The 23,830-nt window shown below is 43.6% G+C and overlaps 1 protein-coding gene across 2 annotated transcripts in view; it reads right to left on the bottom strand.

Moving 5' to 3' along the window:
• The window catches only part of NRG3 (neuregulin 3), a 1,859,719-nt gene that overhangs the window by 216,316 nt on the left and 1,619,573 nt on the right, over nucleotides 1–23,830 (bottom strand). For both annotated transcript variants that reach the window (XM_069240652.1, XM_069240653.1), the window contains one exon: nucleotides 19,142–19,244. In XM_069240652.1, coding sequence (XP_069096753.1) covers nucleotides 19,142–19,244 — 103 coding nt within the window. The remainder of the gene's footprint in view (nucleotides 1–19,141; nucleotides 19,245–23,830) is intronic.

Here is a 23,830-nt window from a genome sequence, read left to right as displayed (position 1 = left end):
CACACCCTCACCTCCATAGACTACATCCTCCTTGGTGATTTCAACTTTCACTTGGAGAACATACAAGACCACAACTCTTCTTCCCTCATAGACAACCTCACCAACCTCGGACTCAAACAACTGGTCACTGCACCCACCCACTGAGCAGGACACACGCACCGACGCAATTTTCACCTCAAGCCAACACATAGCCTACACCCACACAACCGAACTCCTCTGGACTGACCACCACTGCATCCACTTCTCCTTCACCAAACCCCCCGCAAACCACCATCAACACACCACACCCTGACGCATGTGGGACAAGATCCCCACAGAACGCCTGAACTCCCAACTGGCTCACAAGCCCCCCCACGCCATTGACCCCAACACAGGAGCCCACAACCTCTCAAAATGGATCACCATCTGCGCAGACACACTAGCCCCCCTCAGAAAACACATCGCCTCCCGCAACATCAAGAACTCCCCATGGTTCACCCCCGAACTCCAAGACTCCAAGCTCAAATGCCACCAAGCAGAGAAAATTTGGCAACAAGGACCCTCTACAACCAACTTCTCCACCCTCAAAGCAACCATTTGCACCCATCACCAACTCATACGCACCGCCAAAAGAGACCACTACAAGACACGCCTTCACAACAACTCTCAAAACAGCAAAGAACTCTTCACCATCATTAATGAACTAGCCAAACTCAAAGCCAGCAACACAGACCCTTCACACACACAGCCCCTATGTGATGCCCTCTCCAACCACTTCCACCACAAAATCCTGGACATCCACAACAGCTTCATGCCACACACACCCACCACACACACCACTCACTCACCCAACTCAACCCCCACTCATGATCCCCCCACCACACTCACCACCTGGGCCCCCACCACACACGAAGAAACCGAAAAAAACATGAACTCCATTTGCTCCGGATCCCCCTCCGACCCCTGCCCACATCACATCTACAACAAAGCCAGCCCAACCATCGCCCCCATACTCCACGACATAATCAACTCCTCCTTTGACTCCGCCACCTACCCAGTCCCCTGGAAGCACACGGAAATCACCGCTCTCCTAAAAAAAAACAAAGACAACCCAGAGATCCTCTCCAACTATCACCCCATCTCCCTCCTCCCCTTCCCCGCCAAGGTCTCTGAGAAACTAGTCAACACCCGCCTATCCCAGTACCTCGAAGAAAACAACACTCTTGACCCCTCTCAATCCGGGTTCCGGAAGAACCACAGCACGGAAACCGCCCTCATCGCATGCACTGATGACATTAGAACCAAAGTCGACAAAGGCGAGACCGTCGCACTCATCCTCCTAGACCTCTCTGCAGCCTTTGACACTGTCTGTCACCATACACTCCGCACATGCCTCCACAACATAGGAATTCGCCACAAAGCCTTAGACTGGCTCACCTCCTTCCTCACTGACTCGACCCAGAGAGTCCGCCTCCCACCTTTCCACTCCACCACACTCTTCAACATCTACATGATCCCCCTAGCCAACATCCTCCCATCACATGGAATCACTATCCTCTCCCATGCAGATGTCACCCAACTCATCCTCTCCCTCACCCACAACCCCACCACTGCCAAAACCAACCTACACGCAGCTCTCCTCGACACCGCCAACTGGATGACAACTAATCACCTCAAGCTTAACTCCAACAAAACCGAGATCATCATCTTCGGCCCCAACAAAACCATATGGGACTACTCCTGGTGGCCTACCACCCTAGGACCCGTGCCCACCCCCGCAAACCACGCACACAACCTCAGCATCATCCTGGACACCCCCTCTCAATGACACAGCAAATCAATGCTCTTACTTCCTCCTGCTTCCTCACACTCTGCACTCTAAAAAAATCCTTCAAATGGATTTCCCCAGAGACCAGGAAGACAGTCACCCATGCACTCATCAGCAGCAGACTAGACTATCGTAACATCCTCTATACTGGCACCACACTCAAACTCGCACACAAACTCCAGAGAATCCAGAACACAGCTGCGTGCCTCGTCCTTGGCCTCCCGCACCACTAACAAATCTAACCACACCTCAAAACCCTTCAATGGCTCCCCATAAACAAGAGAATCACATTCAAGATCCTCATCCACGCACAGAAATCCCTCCACAACACCAGCCCTACATACCTCAACGAAAGAGTGAACTTTCACACCCCCACCCGCAAACTCCGATCAGCCAACTTCGCCCTAGCCACAGTCCCCCGCATCCAAAGTACCACCACAGGAGGCAGGTCCTTCTCCTACCTCGCCCCCAAAACCTGGAACTCCCTCCCCACCAACCTGCGCAAAACCTAAGACCTCCTGCTCTTCAGAAAGAACCTCAAAACATGGCTGTTCGAACAGTGACCCTCCTGCCCCCCCCCAAGTGCCTTGAGACCCTCATGAGTAGCGCGCTTTATAAAAAAAAAATTATTGATTGATTGACAAGCCCATCCAACCCCATTGGTTTACATTCCAGATGTGTAAGCAGGGGCCCAAATCCTCATGGTGAAAGGTGGCCTGCAAAGTCACTGTCATGTTGTGCAGGGTTCAAGTGTCCATGCATGATATGTTGTTGGAGTCCATGTTTTTTTACTTTATATTTTGGGACTTGTAGTTCTGGTGATTCATGCTGTACATTTCACTATATGTGCCATATGTGGACCAGGACTGGTGCTGCGCTCCCAACATGGAATGGAGAAATGTGATGGAGCAGGATTGAGCTGTGCAACACGTAACTGGGCAGTGAGGCAGATGTTTCTGCTCCATTTAATGTAACATAAGCCAGATTCCTGCCCTTTGCCCTGTGCACAGCGCAGAGGAGCGAGGGCACATAGCTAGCTGCATTGCACAACATGACCTTTTTATTAATGTTGCCCCTTGTGGATAATTACCCTGTGACTCTGTTTGTTCCTTATGTGCTGCGCTGCCCTCGTACTCCACCCACCAACCTGTCTTGAATGATAGTCACCACCTGTCCATCCAAGGCATCCGGCTCCTCCTGGGGTGTGGGGCTCCCTCCAATCTGCATTGCTGCATTCAGGATGTTGGCCAGTTTCTCCTACATATGGCACCTTTAGTCATGACAGCGTTTTTTAATGGCATTGACAGCCCACTTTGCTTGTCTCACACTGTTCATCTTCTCCCCTGTGGACTACCAAATGGCTTCTTCCCTCCCTAGTGGCAATTTAGAAGTGTCAAAGAGTTGATGTTGGTGCTCTGTCATCTCAGTGATGAAGATGTCATTCTCCTCACTGAAATCACACTTTCTATTCCCTTGGGAGCCTATCCAGACATCCTTGATGGTGCTGGGGTTGTTGTTATTGCTTCTGTTGTCTGCTCCATGGCTGCTTTCAGTGAAGGGAGCCATTTGTTCCTTAGCATTCAGCACTCAAAAGTGGCAAAAGGCTGATTAGCAATACTTCAAATGCCTCAGGTCAGCTCTGTGAAACTTTTGCAGCAGAAGTGTCAGATCTCCTTACAACATGGAGCACACGGATGAACCATTTTTTTTTATGCAGCAAGGATCCTTATGTCATGGTGTGCAATGCTGTAAATGCAATGCATCCATGGCATAGGATTCTGTTGTACTGAAGCACAAGTTATTTTTAAGCATTACTGCTGCAATGTAGCGATGCATCAATTCTTGTAAATATGGCCCTAAGTCTCTAAGGGCCAGATGTACCAAGGTTTTACCTATTCTATGTCTATGGAAAAATGCTTTAGTACATATGGCCCTAAGGGTCCACTCTAGTCAAAGGGTAAAAGGAATCTGTCTTTCTAACTAACCAGCTGAACAACACTTTAATCTCTGCAGAACTTTCAATCGCTGATGTAATTAGCAGTAACAACCTACTTTCCATGCACAATTTGAAATTTGCGACTCTCATTAGCCTTTCATCTCATGGACCAAGCATCAGGATGACTTTGGATCCCTCCTGTGTCCAAGAATCCAGAGGGGAGTTATCTTCATGGCTCCTCTTTAATACTCCTCATCCTTGGCAACTCATCTTCCCATACCCCTTTTTTAAGACTAACAAAAACATCTTTATTAACTGGAGACTTGTACAGGCACACATGCAAATAAAAAAAATATGTAACATGAGCAAACTCCTCTTTGAAAGTTAAACACAGAAAGACATTTCAGGCCTTAATTCCAGCCAACTCAACATAGAACTCAACGCACATTAAATTTCATAGTTATATGTGCATTTCTCATAAACAAAATAAATGAAGAATAACTATAAATTTATCAATCATTCAATCAAATTTTTGGAGCCTGTAGAGTCTCAAGGCTCTGTGGGGTATTTCCTCAGGGTTCAGCTAAGAGCCGTGTCTCATAACAACTTAACTAAGATATCATAGTACCAATACATTTGAATAATATTGCGTACATTCTGTAATCCATAAATGTCATTAAAGAGCATGCATACGACCTTTCTGCATTTCTAATTATAAGTGCACTTTGATTATATGACTTTTCAGTGCACCACGTTTATATGAATTTATTTGAACACACGTTATATACAGATGCCTTTGATCACAATTTCTCATTAGTTCTGAAATGCATAATGGCATAGTCAAGTTATGCTCTCTCAACACTCTTCCCGGTTGTATAGATAAACCCAGTATGTGTCTGACATAGTAAACAGATATCTACGAGTGTCAGAGACACATGCATTGAGAAACATTTCAGTGAAACCACACAGCTCTCTAAGAATCATTAATTTAAAAAAATGATGCAATTTTAAGTGTTTTTCGTGGCACTGAAGCAAATAACTTGTTATCAGCAGAATTTCTGGAGGTTATTTGTCATATTTAGAAGGTATGGATTTATTTTGTTAATTTTTACTATATCAAATTGAATGGTCAAGCCAGCAAGGGTATGGTGTTGCTAAATAAGAAATGTATAAATATCATATTGAATAAAGCATACAAATATGGTTGGTACTTTCCGGTGAGTGCAGTATGCCTCTATGATCTAAATGTCTAAACCTTTGGTACTATGTTCTTAAATTGTTCTGAAAACCATATGTGAAAGTACTGATCTTGAATGCAGCATTTGTTCATTCCACTGACATAAACAGATTTCAGTAAGTGCAAACTTGGTTCATCATTTGTAGCTTGCACTTGACAGCTGGATATTGTTAGAGAAATCTTCTACTGATGTTGTGGATAACAAGCAACAATCACATTATTATTAGAGAATTAGGTAATCGTCCCAATGTTCATACCTGATTAAGTAAGAAGAAGCAAACTCCAACAGAAAATAAGGTACAAATGAAGAAAAATCATATTTAACACCATTAGCTAATCAATTAACACTTTTAATAATGGAAATCAAACAACAATGAAAAAAGGTCAATGGAAAATAAGGAGTTTCATGATAATCAAATAGACTGCCCCAAACAATGAAAAATGACTCCTATGAAACCTAGTTGGAATAATATTACATAGAAATCAAAGAAAAGCCCATGGAAAATCAACCACAATATGAACAACTAATGTGAAGGAAACAGGACCAAGCTTTTAAAAAATAATAGAAGCACGTCTCAGTGTATCCTAGAACGTTAATGCAGACCTAGAAACCTGTGACATTGGTTTTCTAGTACTCTCCTTGTGATGAGTTTGCCTTCATAATTAGAACTAATCATGAAGCTCAAAAGTCTTCAAAAGCACTACTATGGTGGTTGCATGTGGTAATAGTTATAAAAGCCTATGTACCTTCTACCAGAGGCTTTCAAAACAAATTTCTGGTTCAAAATGCTATGACCTTGGACAATGTGTCACCAGGAGGTTTGAAACAATTTAGATGACCTTACAGTCATCCACAGATATCAAATGTTTAGAGTTACAAGGAGTAAAAGTTACTTTCCGTGGTTGTTGCTTGAAGGAGATTCACCCCCCTTTATGTCACACAATTAAGTAGTTCAAAAAATGTTTCTCTGCTTCAAAATCCTAGTTTGGTATAACTGCAGTTTTTCCTACCTTGTCCAAAATGTGTGAATTCCTCATGCATGTATGTCTCAAGCAACCACGTTATACTGTGTCTGACCACATAAACATAGTGCACAAAGAATAAACTTACTTCACATATAAGGTTCTAGTACAATTCAGTTTTGTGCAAATTACACTCAGGTCAGCAGTTCCTTTTGTTTACAAGGGTCCTCCTCAAGCAATCCCTTAAGGTGCAAGAGTTCCAAGAAGAAAGAGGGTCCATAATAGACATGTGTTGATGCCTCTGAATAGCAAGATCAACAGAATGACAGGATATTGGCCTCAGCTACATAATCAAAGTGGGCAGTCTGGTAATATCCTTCATTTGTTTTCTGTAGGTGTGCATTCATTTTATCACTAAATGTCTACTTGTCAAAAATGGAATACTTTCAAAAGTGGATACACTGAACTTTCAAAGAAATATCCAACAACATGAAGAAATGTTTCTCACCCTTCTCTTGTATGTATTCACAACAGAATGATGGAATGTAAAACGTTTGAGATTTAGTTTCAGGCTGGTCAAATTTCATATAAGAATTGTGGGTAAAAAATAAACAGCTGCAGACTTCCTTTCAGTAAGAGAGCTGACTCCATTGTGAAACATCTTACATCCCATAGGATTGTCTCTAAATTGAACAAAGCATATGGCATGTTTTTAGAAAAACAATACCACTGCCCCCCTGTAGATTTCACGTCAGCAAGAATGTAAATACAACTCCAGTGATTAGGATCTGCTAAGTAGGAGCCATGCATGCCTTTGAAACAGAGAAAATACTCCATCAACAACTCCTCTTTTTTTGTCATGTTAGGACTTTGAACTGCCCACAAATGACCATACCCCACAGGATTTGTTCAGTCTAAAAGATATAATAATTTGAAGAATATTCCCAATGACATGGAAATATATGTAAGAGTTTATCTTCTGTAAATAAAAATCAATATTTTAAATCTGTTTAAAATCATGTGTGTTTCTGAAAACACTAAACATAAGTGATGTAATTTAAAATAACGCAATATAAAAATGAGTTTGTTGTTTCAATTAAACAATTGACATACAGAAGCACACAAATTGTTGGCCTAGTGCTCAGCTTCCCCTTAAGAGCAGCCCTGCAACAGCTTGGGCGTCATCAAAAGTGAAAAGTATGTAATTTTATAGAAAACAAATATGGACTGATGATTATTCAGTAGGTCTCAAACTATTCCAAATGTCGAGGTCCAGGGGCTAAATTGGATTTTTACAAGCTAAATTGAATTCCATGACCTATCAGGAGACATGTATTATGCTTTCAATTTTCATTTACTACTTACAACAGCCATGAAACTACAGTACCCATCAAGCCATGGCTGACACTATAGATCACATGGTTTAGAAAATAAATTCATAACCACACAGTCCACAAAACACAATTGTGTCCTCTCGTCCAGTTTCTTTCAATCTTAATGCAGATGAGATAAGATTATTTCTCTAGATTTTATCGAGGTTAGACCTAAAGAACACATACTTGCTGACCCCAATTTTCAAACATCAAGATGTTTTCTATAGTTCCTCTGGTGGGAGAAAGTTCAGAAAATCTAGGACCTTCAATTTTGTTTGTTGACTGCCATGTGGTGTTTACAAATAATATGCTGATTTATACAGGCTGTCTTTTCCATGTTTCCAACTGGGGGAACTGGAATGGCTTTTCACACAATGTTCCTTAATGTTTGCAGGTCTCATCGTAGGTTTTTACACAGGTTGGTAGGCACATGTAAAATCTCTGAGTTAGGAGGGCAATCAGCCCTCGGCTTAGAGCTAGGTCTGAAATGGAGATAACACACAGTAGCACATATTTCCTGAGTAAAACTGCTACCACAGAGAAAGGAACTTCTTCAACTGCATGATAGATGGCGCTCCAGAGTATTAGGTTGATTCTATTGTAGGTTTCCAAATACAAGAGGGTCAGTTGTAGTATCTGGTGGCCTGAAAGGGTTATGAAGTTTCAGAAAGTGTTGGTAATCAGAATCTTTCTTGAATGTACCCCGTTTGGTATACCAGTCCCACTGATGTTTTCTTGCATTGCAATTTTTCTAGAGGGGGATGGGTGTTGTCAGAATTTCAGTTCCAAAGCATAAGGGGATGGGCTTGGTGCTAAGGATGTTGCCCCATGGGTTAAGTATAGATTCACCAAACTACCATAGGAGAGAGACTGGAAGTGGTTGAAGACTGTGCAGTCGAGCATCAAAAAGCTGGACAACTAGTAACTGCAGGAGTGGGACTTTCAGTTACAGTACACTTCTAGTACCCCATTTTGCAGACCATACATGACCACAAAGTGAGAAAGTGGATTATTAGATGGTTAAATGGTAGTTCACCACAAGAAAAAATGTCATTATACTTGTTAGGTCAAATAACGGTTACAGTAATTTAAACCTGAGCTCAACCACATGTAGCTTTAGGGCAGAGAGGTTTAACTTAAGAAAATGTGTAATGGATTTAGAAGTACCTAAAAATCAAAAACACAATAAAGTCTCACTCCAAAAATAGTGCCAAAAAGTGCAAAATCTGAACTGCAGACAACAAATAATACTAGACAGGTTCAAGGGTAAGGTTTAAGGTTGACCACATTGAAGTACGGGTTGGATACTAAGACTAGATTGATCCCAGTCAAAGAATCAACTTTCAACATGGAAATTTTCTAAGAAGGGATAGTCGTCAGTGTGCAATGAAGCAAGCTAAATCCTAAGACGGGGTCATCAATGACAGGATGTCACTGTTTGAATGTCCCGTGAATTTACCAATGAAGGCAGGAAAGGAAATGTCTGGATTTCAAACCCAGGAATCAATTAACTTCCAACAGCTGCAGCTTGGCTTCGGGACTGGTGAAGCTTTCTGCTTTTGGACTTAAGCACTTTTCAGGAAGTTAGGTTCCTCCAGTTGGACAAGGCTTCACGCTGTGGTCTAAGAGGTTTCAACGTCATTGGATGCCGGTTAGCATTAGGCTCACTGAAATGGATTACCTTTTGAGGAGAAGAACGCAGCGGGAACTAAGGCACAGTTATACTCATCAGCAATGCACCCTATGCAAATCAGCTTGTCAAGTTGGTTGCAGTCCTCTTTTTGTTCTCTAGGCAGAAAGGCTTGAAAACGTTTCTAAGTCCCAGGTTTTAGGGTTAGGCAGAAACAGTACGCTCTAACAACAGCCAAGAGTCTCAGGACCTCAGGAACAGCACCTGGAGGTCAGGACACATTATAAAAGAAGCCACAAGTAAGTTCCAGAGCAGGACTAGTGAAAACTGGTCAGCTGGGCTCTTCTAGGACAGTGGGTTTCTTGCATATTTTGAGTCCCTATAGCTTAACAAATGGACATCCAATTGAACCTTGGAGTACACTTCTTTGTCATGTGTACAGTTGGGAGCAGGTTCAGTCCATAGGTTTCTTCTCACAAGTTTCAACAGCGATACAGTCCTTTTAATGTCTTCCACTGGCACAGTAGTGATCTGAAGAGGGTAACCAAGGGTGCCACATTCATGCCTGACACTACCCTGTGAGTGGGGAGTTAATTTATATTATGTTATTCAGATTTGTATAGCATGTTATTCACTCATGAAGGCTTAGATGTGCTTCACAAGTGGGTGGGCAGCAGTCTCTGTGGAGATTATTCAAAAACCCAGGTATTTAGCTTCTTGAGGAACTGAAGAAGTGATGAGGAGGCTGTGATGTGCTCTACTAGGTAATGTCATGCTTTGGGGAAGGTGTGAGAAGCCACTGCCTCTTGCTGTGCTTTTTTGTATGCAGGGCATGTGTCCTAGTGAGAGTTCAGCTGAGTGGAGATGTCTGGAGGTTTGATGGAAAGGTATGTGCTGTTGAGGTATGAAGGGCTTAAGTTGTGTAGTGCTTTGTGTGTGTGTTTGATGAGTTTGAACTGAATGCATCAATCCAGGCCCCTCCAGAGTCAATAACAAAAAGATTCTCAGGGGTAACCCTACCCACGTTTGCAGCCACTCTTGTATTATATTTAAAAGGAGGGTTTAAGCGTGTCAAAAGGGGATATCTGCAGTTTAAAAAAGCACGGCTAAGTTACCGATGCCAGGAGTGCAGTTTTGTTTTGCATTGTCACTTTAGTGCTGGCACACTATGGGCTGCAGTTCACTAGTGATATGTGACTTGCAGGCTCTGGGGCACCTTGTACCATATAGTAGGGACTTATAGGTAAGATGAATGTGCCAATTAGAAGTATAGCCACTTTTGACATGTTTTTGGGTCAGAGCACATACCCAGACCACAGAGTCAAAGAAACTGAAGCATCAGTCCTTCCTGAGCTTCAAAGGGTAGCCTCAAAGCTATACCCACTGCTGTCTTGACTTCTAAGGGCTGCATGCCCAATGCAGCTCACACTTTAGAGCCAGACCCATGAAATGGGGAAGGTTAGACAACCCCACCCACAGCCTGACATTGGGTATAAGAATAGCACCATCGAAAACTCTCACTAAAACACTCTTGGACCTGTGTCTGAAAAAAGGAAGACTGGACCTGTTTGCTTTGAACCTAGGCCCCCTAGAAGTGGCTTGAAGGGACTACCACACAAATGACTATACAAGAGCTTTTCACAAATATTCAATAGAATGGAAAATATAACAGTTTTGTGGATCCAGCACTATATGCAGTGATTTGAATGTGTGTGTTAGAAATTGGGTCTTTGGTTGGCAGTCAGGTTACCCCCTGTCCCAGCAAAGACCCTCACTCTAGTCAGGGCAAAGGAGAAACACACTTAGATAAGCCCTGCTTACCCCCTTGGTATCTTGGCACAAGTAGTCAGGCTTATCTCGCAAGCAATGTGTAAAGTATTTGTCTCAACACACACAGTAATACAGTAAAAACAATACAAAATGGACACCACATCAGTTTAGAAAAATATGCAATATTGATCTAAATCAAACAATACCAAAATGACAAAAATCCAACACAGACAAGTTAAGATATAAATTTTCAAAAGAATAAGAGTCTTACTCCATAGAAAACAATTGAAACAATGATTTTGCCCAAAGTATCTGGTTAGCGTCAAAAATAAAGCTACGCTAGTGAGCGTGCATTGGAAAAGGCAGCGAAGTGTCAATTCCATCCTCGCAAGGCAGGATGTGTGTTGTTTCTTCTCCACTCAAGTTGCTGATGCGTTGTTTTTCTCCCTGACAAAAGAGCGATGTGTCAATTTAAGGGCGGGCACCTCGAATCCGCACAGAGTTGGGATGACTTTGATGCCCAGGGACGAACATGGAAAATCCTGTTGCACGGTGTTAGAAAACCGCACTGTGTCGGGTTTGCGTCGTTATCAGCAGCTGCAAGTGGGTGTTTTGCGTCATTTCTCCAGCCGCAATGCATTGATCCACCAGCCGCGATGCAGGTGGAGGTTTGATTTTAGCCGCGAAGGCGGCGGCGCATCGTTTATCAGCCGCATTGCAGATAATGTGTTGAAACTTTCCCCGCACTGCATTCTGTGTGTGGAGTTTCAGCTCTTGTCTGCCAACTTCACCTTTCAAGGGCCCAGGTACTGGATAGGGGACCACTTGACAATGCAGGAGTCTCAGCAGAGAGTACAGGTGCTTGGCAGAGGAAGTCTTTAATGGCCCTGAGACTTCAAAACAGGAGGCAAACTGAATTCAAGCCCTTGGATATTCTTCTCAAGCAGGAATGCACAACAGTCCAGCCTTTGTCCCCTTTCACAGGCAGAAGTAGCAACTGCAGGATAGCCCAGCAAAGCACAGTCACAGGCAGGGGCAACACTTCTCCTCAGCTCTTCAGCTCTTCTCTTTGGCAGAGGTTCCTCTTGGTTCCAGATGTGATCTAATTTTCAGGGGGTTTGGGTCCACTACTAGTACCCCTTTTCTGTCTTTGAAGTAGCCCTACTTCCAAGGAAAGACTCTGTTGTTCACAAGCTCCTGCCTTGCCTAGACCATGCCCCAGACACGCACCGGGGGTTGGAGACTGCACTGTCGGAGGGCAGGCACAGCCCATTCAGGTGTAAGTGACCACTCTTCCCTCCCCTCTAGCACAGATGGCTCATCAGGGTATGCAACACTCCAGCTCCCTTTGTTTCACTGTGTTGAGGGGATTCACAAACAGCACAACTTTTAAACTGACCCAAACAGGGAATCCACAAACAGGCAGTGTCTCAGAATGGTAAAAGTAAGAAAATGCCTATTTTTCAAAAGTGGCATTTCCAACTAACAATCTAAAAACCAACTTCACCAAAAGGCGTGTTTTTTAATTGTATTCAGAGACCCCAAACTCCATATTTCAATCTGCTCTCAAAGGGAATCTGCACTTTGAAGGTATTTAAATGCAGCCCCCATATTAATCTATGAGAGAGATGGCCTTGCCACAGTTGAGACTGAGTTCAGCAGTATTTTACTCCATATTTCAATCTGCTCTCAAAGGGAATGTGCACTTTGAAGGTATTTAAATGCAGCCCCCATATTAATCTATGAGAGAGATGGCCTTGCAACAGTGGAGACTGAGTTTAGCAGTATTTTACTGTTAGGACATGTAACACACACCAGTACATGTCCCACCTTTAAAATACACTGCACCCTGCCCATGGGGCTACCTAGGGCTTACCTTAGGTATTCCTTACATGTGTGAAAGGGACACACACACAATCACTGCACTGGCAGGTCTGAGACATGATTACAGAGCTACATAGGTGTGTGGCACAACAAGTGCTGCAGGCCCACTAGTAGCATTTGATTTACAGGCCCTCGGCACCTCTAGTGCAATGTACTAGGGACTTACTAGTAAATCAAAAATGGCAATCATGGATGAACCAATTACAAATACATTTTGTATAGGAGCACTTGCACTTTAGCACAGGTTAGCAGTGGCAAAGTGCCTAGAGTAACACAAACAGCAAAAACTGAGTCCAGCACACATAAACAACCTGGGAAACAGAGGCAAAAAGTTAAGAGAGACCACACCAAGGATGAAAAGTCTAACACCCAGGGTCCAAACTTTCATAAAGGTATAGTTTTGCATAAGGCAATGGGTTTAAATTATGGGAAGGTACCACATAATATTGTCAAGTCTACAGCAAAAGGTTCAGTTTTTGGAGTCTGTGTTGGAAATGACCCTTTTTGCAGGGTTATCTGCAAACGTTTTTGCTTCAGTCCTCCTGTTTTTGATCCTGTGCTGAATTTCGTTTTTTGTTGGCTTTGTGACTCTGGGCACTTTACCATTGCTGACCAGTGCTAAAGTGCAGGTGCTCTCTGTCTAAATTGTGTTGGACATTGGTTTACCCATGATCGGCACATTTGATTTACCAGTAAGTTCCTATTAAAGTGCACTATGGCTGACCAGGGCCTGTAAATCAAATGCTACTAGTGGGCATGCAGCACTGACTGTGCCGCTCCCATGAGCAGACCTATAAACAAGACTCAGACCTGCCACTGCAGTACCTGTGTTTGCAGTTTTAAGCTGTCAGTCAGTTTGACCTTGCAAGTACACACCCTTGCCAGCCCAAACCTTCCCTTTTACTACATGGAAGTCACACCTAAGGTAGCTGATAGTAAAAGACTTCTAAATGTGTTTTTCAATATTGCAAGGGCACTCTCTCCCATAGGGTAACATGGGGATTGCCTTGAAATATACATTTTTATGTGTAATTTCCCATTGGGAGCAGATAAAGAAGTGGAATTTGGGGTCTCTGAACTCACAATTTAAAAATAAATCTTTTAGCTAAGTTGATTTTTAAATTGTGTGCTTGAAAAAGCCACTTTTAGAAAGTGGGCATTTTCTTGCTTAACATTTCTGTGCCTCAGCCTGGCTGTGAAACACACGTCTGGGTCAGGTTGACAGTTGGTCTGTTTGTGACTTCACTCTAGAGAGTCACACAAAGGAAGCTGAGGTGTGTTCTGCATATCCTGATGGGTCTTCCTGGGCTAGAGTGGTGGGAGAATCTGACACTTGCACCTGAATAGGGCTGTGCCTGTCCTTACACAAAGCAGTCTCCAACCCCTGGAGTGTGTCTGAGGGCAAGGGCAGGAAAGGTAGGGTCTTGTGCACTACAAAGACTTACCTTTGAAGTTTGCCTACTTCAAAGCAGAAAATAATGTGTTTGACCTCTGAGACCACAACTTTAGAATCCTTCTGGACTAATGACATTCAGTCAAGAAGAAGAGTGCTGTATTAGAGATTGCTACTCTGCCTGTTGCTTTGATATGCTTGCCTGCTGCTTTCTGCTTCAGTCCTAAGAGTGAAAGAACTTGACTTTGCTTGCTACAACCTGTTTCCAAAGGTTCTCCAAGGGCTTGGACTGACCTTGTCTCCTGTTAGAAGTCTCAGGGACATCAAAGACTACATCTGCCTTCATCCGGCTCTCTTGCTGAGACTATTGACTTGCCAAGTGGTGGCAAATCCAGTTCCTGGGTCCTTGGGAGTGAGTTCTGGTGTGACCAAGAAGAAAGCAAGTACATCAACTCCAGAGCAACTTTGGAACCAACGCCACTGTCTAACTCAATTGCGGATGCCTGCATGGTAGCCATGGTTCCCGCTGAGTGCAACAACCCTGACCAATGCTGCAGGCCCAGCACCTCCAAAGTCCTGCTACAGTGTGAGTCCTGAGTGCCGTGTTCCAGATGTCTAGGGGAACCAACTCTGCTGCAGCACCTGTGGCTCTATGTTAAGATTGCAACAGTGTGAAGTTGATGCGTCACATCTTGACCTGCTAGGTTCACCGAGATTGTAAGAAACTGCCGCCTCACCACTGATGCCACATCAGCTCCCCGGCAACCATAAGGAACTGATGTCTCCCCTGCCTACCGTGCCTAGCAATAACAAACCTCACCTCACTGGTAGCAATAAGGAACTGATTTTGCACTGACTCCAGAGACGCCTCACTACCTGACTCTGTGCAATGTCTTTGTTTCCTCATTTTTCAAAGGTACTGTACCTGAGGTCCGTGAAACTCCATGATCGGCCCGCACTCCCTCGCAAGTGGCAAGAAGGAACGACTCCATCATGACATCCTGATAGCCACAGTTGGAGCTACTGTGTTTCTAAGGGCTTTAATGAGACTTAGGGGGTCATTCTGACCCTGGCGGTCTTGGACCGCCAGAGTCACGAATGATTGAAGCTCCGCCAACAGGCTGGCGGTGCTTCAAATGCCATTCTGACTGCGGCGGTAAAGCCGCGGTCGGCCCGCCGGGGCCGGGGGTTTTCCGCCGTTTTTGCCCCGGCTGGGAGAATCCACCAGGGCAGCGCTGCAAGCAGCGCTGCCCTGGGGATTCTGACCCCCGTACCGCCAGCCTGTTTCTGGTGGTTTTCACCGCCAGAAAGAGGCTGGCGGTAAGGGGTGTCCTGGGGGCCCCCTAAGAGGGCCCAACTGCACCCGTCGCACTGCCGCAACACCGCCGGCTCCATTCGGAGCCGGCTCCTGTGTTGCGGCCCTCATTCCCGCTGGGCCGGCGGGCGCTAACTTGGTTAGCGCCCGCCGGCCCAGCGGGAATGTCAGAATGGAGGCCGCGGAATTTGGCGGCGGCCAAATGGCGGTTTCCGCCTGGCGGGCGGCGTTAGCCGCCCGCCACGGTTGGAATGACCCCCTTAATCTTTAAAACTTCGTATCTTTGCTTGTGTATGATGAATTTTTGTTGTTATAGTCTTGTTTTACTCAGAAAAATATTGTCTATTTTTCTAGACTGGTGTGGAGTACATTTGTGGTATTTGCACTGTGTTACTGTGTGTGTGTGTACAAATATTTTACACATTGCCTCTGAGATAAGCCTGACTGCTCATGCCTCGCTACCAAGGGGGTGAGCAGGGGTTATTTTAGCTGTGTGACTCCCTTAAGCTGGCTAGAGTAAGGGTCCCTTCTTGGAAAGTGTGCAATCCAGTAGAGACACCATTTTTAACAGTTGTTGACATGTAGCTGCTGGTCATATAGATACTACTGCTTACAGCTTATAGGTCAGTATGCCAATTGTAAGACTGTTGTTTTATATGTTTTAAAGTATTTATTAATTATTTTATTTGATATTGTATGGCTGTAGACTGAAACAATAAATAAACTGTCTACTGACCTAGCTCTTGTGGTTTTGCCGCAGCTCTAGTAACCTCTTTCGGCAGGGCTACTTTGACTAATCAGACTAAAGTGAGATTCTTCTTAATGGTTGTGCTTAAGAAATGTCTAGTTTCCCTTCACTTGCTCACCCTTACCCAGGTTGGTGCAGCCTCCTTTGCTTCAACAAACTAATGCCTTCTCCATCTCAGGACAGTGTTTCAACCAGCAGGCAGACTCCCCTGGACAGGACCTGGTTCCCTTTTTCTTTGGTGGTCAGCAAGAGGTAATTGTCTTAGTCCATCAGGTCCCAGAGATTCAGGATTAAATCGAAGAAAAGGGTCTTGCCAGAATCGTCTATAATGCAGGTGGCAATCCTTCCAGCAGCCAACAAAGAATTGTTATTTGCCTCGTCTGCTTTGGGAAGGTCTCTACCACAGAAAGCCTTTGCAATAGATTTCAAAAGGCAATCTCACTCACTTATTAGAACAAACCCCGTGCAAATCAAATTAAAAATCTCACTGCAATTCATTACAACATTCTGACCTCGTTCCTGCACCTGAAAAATTAAATGTTGTAAAAGTTATCCTAAAGTCTTCTGTACTATAGCAAACCAATATGGGTGAATGTGCTTCCCCTAAACTCTTCTCCAGTGCTCTCAAAACGGTGCCTACCATCAGCCTACTCTGCCCTCCAAAAGATCACAGCAAACCCTCACACCTCGTCTCAGCATCCCCCATTCTGTACTGCAAAGGATCTGCTGTTGCTGGGAGATCCCTTCTTCACAAAGGGAACAGGTGTTATATCGTCTTTTGGAAAGAATGAAACCTGGATACCGTGCGGTGGTTTCCTGACACTCACAGGGCCATATTTATACTCCGTTTGCGCCGAAATTGCGTCGTTTTTTTTGACGCAATTTCGACGCAAAACTAACGCCAACTAACTCCATATTTATACTATGGCGTTAGAGGCGAATAGCGCCAAAGTTCCCGGAATGTGCGTCATTTTTTAGCGTGAACCCCTTCCTTGCGTTAATGATATGCAAGGGAGGCGTTCCCGTCTAAAAAATGACTCCCAGGCCTTTACGTGGTATTTATACTCCCGGGCAAAAGAGACGCCCGGGAGTTGGCGTGGCTAAAAACGGCGCATTTGCGCCGCTTTTTAACGCCTGGGTCAGGCATGGCGTTAAGGGACAAGTGGGCTCAAAATGAGCCCAGAGTGCCCTCCCCTGCCCCCAGGGACCCCCCCTGCCACCCTTGCCCACCCCAGGAGGACACCCAAGGCTGGAGGGACCCACCCCAGGGACATTCAGGTAAGTTCAGGTAAGTATTTTTTTATTTTTTTTAAATAATATTTTGTGGCATAGGGGGGCCTGATTTGTGCCCCCCTACATGCCACTATGCCCAATGACCATGCCCAGGGGACAGAAGTCCCCTGGGCATGGCCATTGGGCAAGGGGGCATGACTCCTATCTTTACAATGATAGGAGTCATGTTGATGGGGGATGGGCGTCGTTAAAAAATGGCGCAAGTCGGGTTAAGACGATTTTTTCGACGTAACCTGACTTGCCCCATTTTAAGACGCCCATGCGCCATTTTCCCCCTACGCCGGCGCTGTCTGGTCTACGTGGTTTTTTCCCACGCAAACCAGGCAGCGCCGGTCTGATTGCGCCGTCTAACGCCATTCCATAAATACGGCGCCCGCATGGCGCTTCAGAATGGCATTAGACGGCGCAAAACTTTTTGACGCTAAACTGCGTTAGCGCAGTTTAGCGTCAAAAAGTATAAATATGGGCCACAGTACTCCAGTCCTTCAGAGACTAACAGTTGGCCACTTAGCTCCTCGATATATGAGGGCTGAAGTGCGTCCATTAAATTTGAGTTGCAGGGGTATCTACTAAGGAAAAAGGACTAGTATTTTTTCAACTCAAATTACACTTCAGGCAGTCAGTATGAAAACTTATATGGGTGGTTAACTAGTGCAGATAATCAAAATACAATTTTCATATACCACCATACTATAGATTTGAATGTTCCTTCAGCTTTTAAGTTACACAATGTGACATAGTTTAAGAAGCAAGCTGCGGCCGTTTCTACAGGACATATGCTTTTACGCAACCTTTTAAAAAAAAATGTAATGGAAAACATATATCCTTCAAGCTTGAGTTTGGGATTTAGACTGTGTTCTACTGTGCACAGAATTTATGCACTTTTCAGCTAATTTATCTCAGTTTCAAATAAGCAAATGTAACCACAAAAAAAGATTTATTTCTATTATACAGAGACTTACTGCCACTCCCAGCGGGGTGTTTGAAAACCATAACATTCTTTTTATATTCATGTTAGGAAAAGTCTCCTCTAGGCTTGCATCTGAAATTCGAACTTAGACCTCTGGGATAGACTTTTGCACAACATACAGATGACTTGCCAATCTGCCAAATATGGTGAATTAAACAAAAATCAGTTTGTAATTGTAGGGTCGAGAACATGCAGCTGGAATCTCATTACCAGACCCCAGCTTACCAGAACTCAATGTACGAAATGTTCAGAGTCGAAAATAATTAAGGCACTCAGGTGAATGAGGAATGTAGGTGTGGCTATTAAGAATGTTGGCACAATTTTAAAGTTTTAACTTTATCAGTGTTGAAGACATTTTCATTCCTCTCTATATATAAACATATATATGAAGAAAAAAAAACAAAGAAAATGTGCATCTGTAGAGTGAAGCGGAACAGGTATACTACTCAACATCTATGAACTTGCTCCATTTATCCAGGTATTCTGCTGGTACTTTTTTGAATCCCTCAGAATAAGCAAATCTATGAAAATTATTGTTTTTAGACTATGGTTGTTATACAGCCTCATTTTTTCGACTCCACGTAAAATAATTCTCACATCAATATATCATTATACGTGTGCCTGCAAGCTCCAACGTCTATCTTTAAATAAGAATTGAGGTTTTCAATAATAATATAACAACTTTGGATACAATTACACATCCCTTACGTTTTGTGTAAGATTTAGCACAAGTCACCCAGGTCAGCTAAGTGATTTCCATTTCTTCAAAAATATTAAACATGAAACAAAGAGCATTAAAATAACATCATTAAGCTTACTTACTTGGTTCTGAAGTAGAAAATTGAACATATAACTCCGACAACGACGATTCCAAAGATGATACAAGATATTGAAAGAACTTGACGCTGATATACATCTTCACTCTCTGTAAATGAGGAAAAATGTATATTTTAACATACTGTTACAGTAATGCTTCTTCCTTCATTCAAGTGAAAAGTAGACCTCCTTACTGAAAACATGTGTAGAGGGTCTACATTTCTTGTGGTTATTTACTTTTTATCAGTAAACAAACACATTTGGTATTTATATTCCGGGTTTCTACAAACATCAACCAGAGGTCGCCGAGGGTAGCAGCTACTATTGCTTGAATATCTTGGTGAACGTAGGTCTTCCCCGGCAACCCCTGATCAGAGGCAGAAACACAAAGTATAAAGGTCTGGAAATGCTGTGTTTACTTTCTGTAGATTATTTTCCTTATACTTCCCATAGGCCACAGGAAGTAAATAGTTGCTGTTGGCCTAAGAGTTTAAAAGGTGTTTGTTATACCTGGCATTAAGGCAAATCAAATCCAATGCTGCACACACAATGTCCTGTTTGTACTGCTACCGACTAACCACTTAACATTGATGAAGAACAAAATACTTTAGAAATCACCTCGCACACATCATCTACTGAGTATCATGGCATAAAAGGACCACTGAGCAGTAAGTAATTTGATGATGTTGGATTAGATAACAGGCATTACAGATACATACAATTGCAAATTGTGTTTACCTAGCTAAACAGATTATGTAACTAGGTTTCAAAAGCATAGCTTTTTAGGTGTAAACTCCGGTTTGAATATCATAGTAAATTAAGCTTTGTATTAAAACTATAGTTTTTTTGTAGTGATCCTCCATTTCATACCCATATACCATCCCTTGATGCAGAGTGGCACAAAGCTTCACAAAGCATCGCAAAGAAAAATTTGTATCGAGAAAAGTGCACTTACTCAGCACAAAATAACTTTAAGCTGAAAGTAATAACTTTCCAAGACTTTGCACAATTTTGTTTCATTGTGCATCTGTGCAAATTCTTAGTACATGTGCAACCACATCTTTTTTATTGACGTTGGAAACTATGTTAAATCCGACCAAATATTCACTAGGTCCACATCACCAATCAATCTGAAGAAACATTGAATTGTTTTCTTTTTCCAGAGACCACCGGAGCCAAAAGCAACGAAGTGCTAAAGCCCACTAAAACCTCTGGAAATTTGGCCAGCCATTTCAAACTTTTACGGTAAAACGTGGTGAACAAGTTAGCTTCTGTTTTTGCCAAAATATGTAAATAATTAATATTTGTACCGGTTATCCAAAGAGTCTAAAGCAGTATATTTTCTTCATATCAAACTCAAGTAAATATTCACCAAACATCACAGGATATTCACACATAAAGATAATGGAGAATGTAATTGCCAGCAAACTACAGCTTAATTTAGAAACCAACATCCTCATTATCTCACAGCTGTGAAGATTATGAACAAAGTATTCCGTGCAAATTGTACTGTTATTAATATAAGTTATTAGGGCCCTATTTAGAGTTTGGAGAATGTGATACTGGGTCAAAACGTGAGGGATGACCAGCCCTCTATATTCCAGGTGCCGTAGGCCATAATATATATGGTGGGAACTTTTCGTCCATGTTTGTGACTGAGTAACCTTTCTGCCGAACTGCAACGAGGCACCATCTTTCCCAAACTCTCCTGATTTTGAGGTAGTTGAACCTTAATTAAAACATGCACCTCTGATGGCGTAGGGGCATTTGAGGATTTACATATAAACCACACTCTAGATCAGGCCATTAAGGGCTGATTTAGAGATTAGCAGAGACGGTATCCCTTCACAGCTGTGACAGTGAACCCTCTCCAACAAATCTGTGGTCCAGCCGCCTGATTTACCGTTGGGGATGTTATTAAGCATACCGACGATGCAACCTACTCAGGCTCCATCTCTGACATACTCCTTTGATACTCGACAGAGTACAGGCTGTTGGAGGCTGACACATAACACCATCTGCCCTATTTAGAGTAGATGGTGAAATGTGTTTTTTGCTGTCTGTCACCACAATATAAAACCTGGCGGTGGGGGGCAGTAAGGAAAACAAAATTACCACTGCACCATGTGACAAAACTCCCTTGGCTTGGTGGTCATTCATTTTTGCTATTTTAAACACAAGAAATCCCACTTTGAAATGTGTTCCGTAAAAAATTAAGGGCCATATTTATACTTTTTGACGCAAAACTTTTGCGTCAAAAAAATTAGCGCCGGCTAACGGCATTCTGAAGCGCCATGCGGGCGCCGTATTTAATCAATGACGTTAGCCGGCGTTAGCCGCCGGCGCTGCCTGGTGTGCGTGGAAAAAAACGACGTACACCAGGCATCGCCGGCGTAGGGGGATATGGAGCTTGGGCGCCAAAAAATGGGGCAAGTCAGGTTGAGGCAAATTTTTCGCCTCAACCCGATTTGCGCCATTTTTTTCGACTCCCAACCCCCATAGAAATGACTCCTGTCTTAGCAAAGACAGGAGTCATGCCCCCTTGCCCAATGGCCATGCCCAGGGGACTTCTGTCCCCTGGGCATGGTCATTGGGCATAGTGGCATGTAGGGGGGCACAAATCAGGCCCCCCTATGCCACAAAAAAAAAATGACTTACCTGAACTTACCTTAATGTCCCTGGGATGGGTCCCTCCAGCCTTGGGTGTCCTCCTGGGGTGGGCAAGGGTGACAGGGGGTGTCCCTGGGGGCATGGGAGGGCACCTCTGGGCTCCTTCAGAGCCCACAGGTCCCTTAACGCCTGCCTTTTCCAGGCGCTAAAAAACGGTGCAAAAGCGGGCGTACGTCATTTTTTTGGACCCGCCCACTCCCGGGCGTGAATTTTGCCCGGGAGTGTAAATACGGCGCACATGCCTCGGAGTAAATTTTTTAGACGGGAACGCCTACCTTGCATATCATTAACGCAAAGTAGGTGTCCACGCAAAAAAATTACGCAAACTCCATGGACTTTGGGGCTAGACGCGTCTAACGCCAAAGTATAAATATGGAGTTAGTTTTGCGTCGGAATTGCGTAAAAAAAAACGATGCAATTCCGGCGCAAACGGAGTATAAATATGCCCCTAAATGTATTAAACTTTTGACAGGCAGCCGTGAATTTGATGGTAGCATCAATCAAGCTTTTAACACAGTGACAGGAAAATGGTGGTTACTACCAAGGACTAGAGATATCTGCATGGCTAGCTAGCATCTCTGAATATGGAGGACGGGTACTCCATCAAGGTGATGGAGTATTTTACAATGTCGTCCTGAAGGAGTACACATTGCGATTTAAATCAAGACCATAGACGTATTTTAAAAAGAAGCAGTCAACCTTTTCTACTGAGACTCCTTACCTTTCTTTGATATTGCCACTCTTGAACTGAACATTCTTCTCCATTTGTTAGAATCATTATTTAATGACATGCCTTCTCATTTAAACAAATTATTTCCAACTTCGCCCCGTAGCTGCATTACAAAAGTGCTTTGAACCAAGCGTTTAATCTATAAACTCAGGACCTCATTTACAATATTTTGGCAAAGGGCAGCACCGCAAGGCTTCTTGTAGCACACCCGCATCTAAAGAAAAGAGCAGAATGCTCCATATCTATGAGAAACGATGCATTCCAGTCCTCTTCAACTGCGCTGGTGCACATATGGCTGCCATGCGGCCACGCAGGCACCCTTGCACCATGGTGCAGAGGTGTCTGCATTGTAGCAATAATTGCTTGTCACACACAATCAATCATTTCAGCACACATAGATGGAGGAAAATGCCTCAATTGATTGTTTGTAAACCAGGGGATTATTTACATGCAGCATGCACAGCCAGTGCATAATTTTTTGTGATGCACCTGCAGCGCAGTCTGCTAACCCATTTCTACAAAGCCATGGCCTTGTAGCTATGGAGCAAGGTAATGCAGCGCAAGTTGTTGCGTTGCCTTGGTCTGCATCAAAGAGACATTCCAGAGATGTTGTATTGGGTGTTCCCATGCAACACCCATGGATTTTGATACATTCCCAGATTTACAAGGATTTGTAAACCTGGGAATGCATCAAAATCCTACACCTTCCCAGGGGAGGCATAACAAGGAGAAAACACTTGGGCCAATATTTATACTTGCTTTGCATCAAATTAGTGTCATTTTTTAATGCTAATTCAGCTCAAACTGAACTCCATATTTATATTTTGACTCTAGACCCATCTAGCGCCAAAATATTGCAGTTAACGTTTTTTTTGGATGCATGAAATTACCTTGCGTCAATGATATGCAAGGTGGGCATTCCCGTCCAAAAAAATGACACTAAGCTCCTAGCGCCATATTTATCCACTCATGGGAGGCGGACCCAAAAAATTACATTAACCATGAGTTGCATCAAATTTTTATGCCTTGGTCAGACTAGGCATTAAAATCAGGCCCACACACCACTACTTAAGGAAAACACACAGAAGCAACATTGGCAACCCACAGGACAAGATGGAAGTGTTACTGCTCCAGCTTAGGAGACGATGCAGAGGACAACAACCACAACAGCAACCACCACCACTACTACAGAAACCACAACCACAACAATGGCGCCCACAAAGGCACCGCAGAAGGCAGGAAAGGATATTCCGGAACAGGACAACCCTTCTTGGTCTCAGGGAACAGAACCTCAT

The sequence above is a fragment of the Pleurodeles waltl genome, chromosome 6, assembly GCF_031143425.1.
Source record: "Pleurodeles waltl isolate 20211129_DDA chromosome 6, aPleWal1.hap1.20221129, whole genome shotgun sequence".
Taxonomy (NCBI): Eukaryota; Metazoa; Chordata; class Amphibia; order Caudata; family Salamandridae; genus Pleurodeles; species Pleurodeles waltl.
Note: the sequence above shows the minus strand (reverse complement) of the source record. Positions and strands in the feature narration are given on the sequence as shown.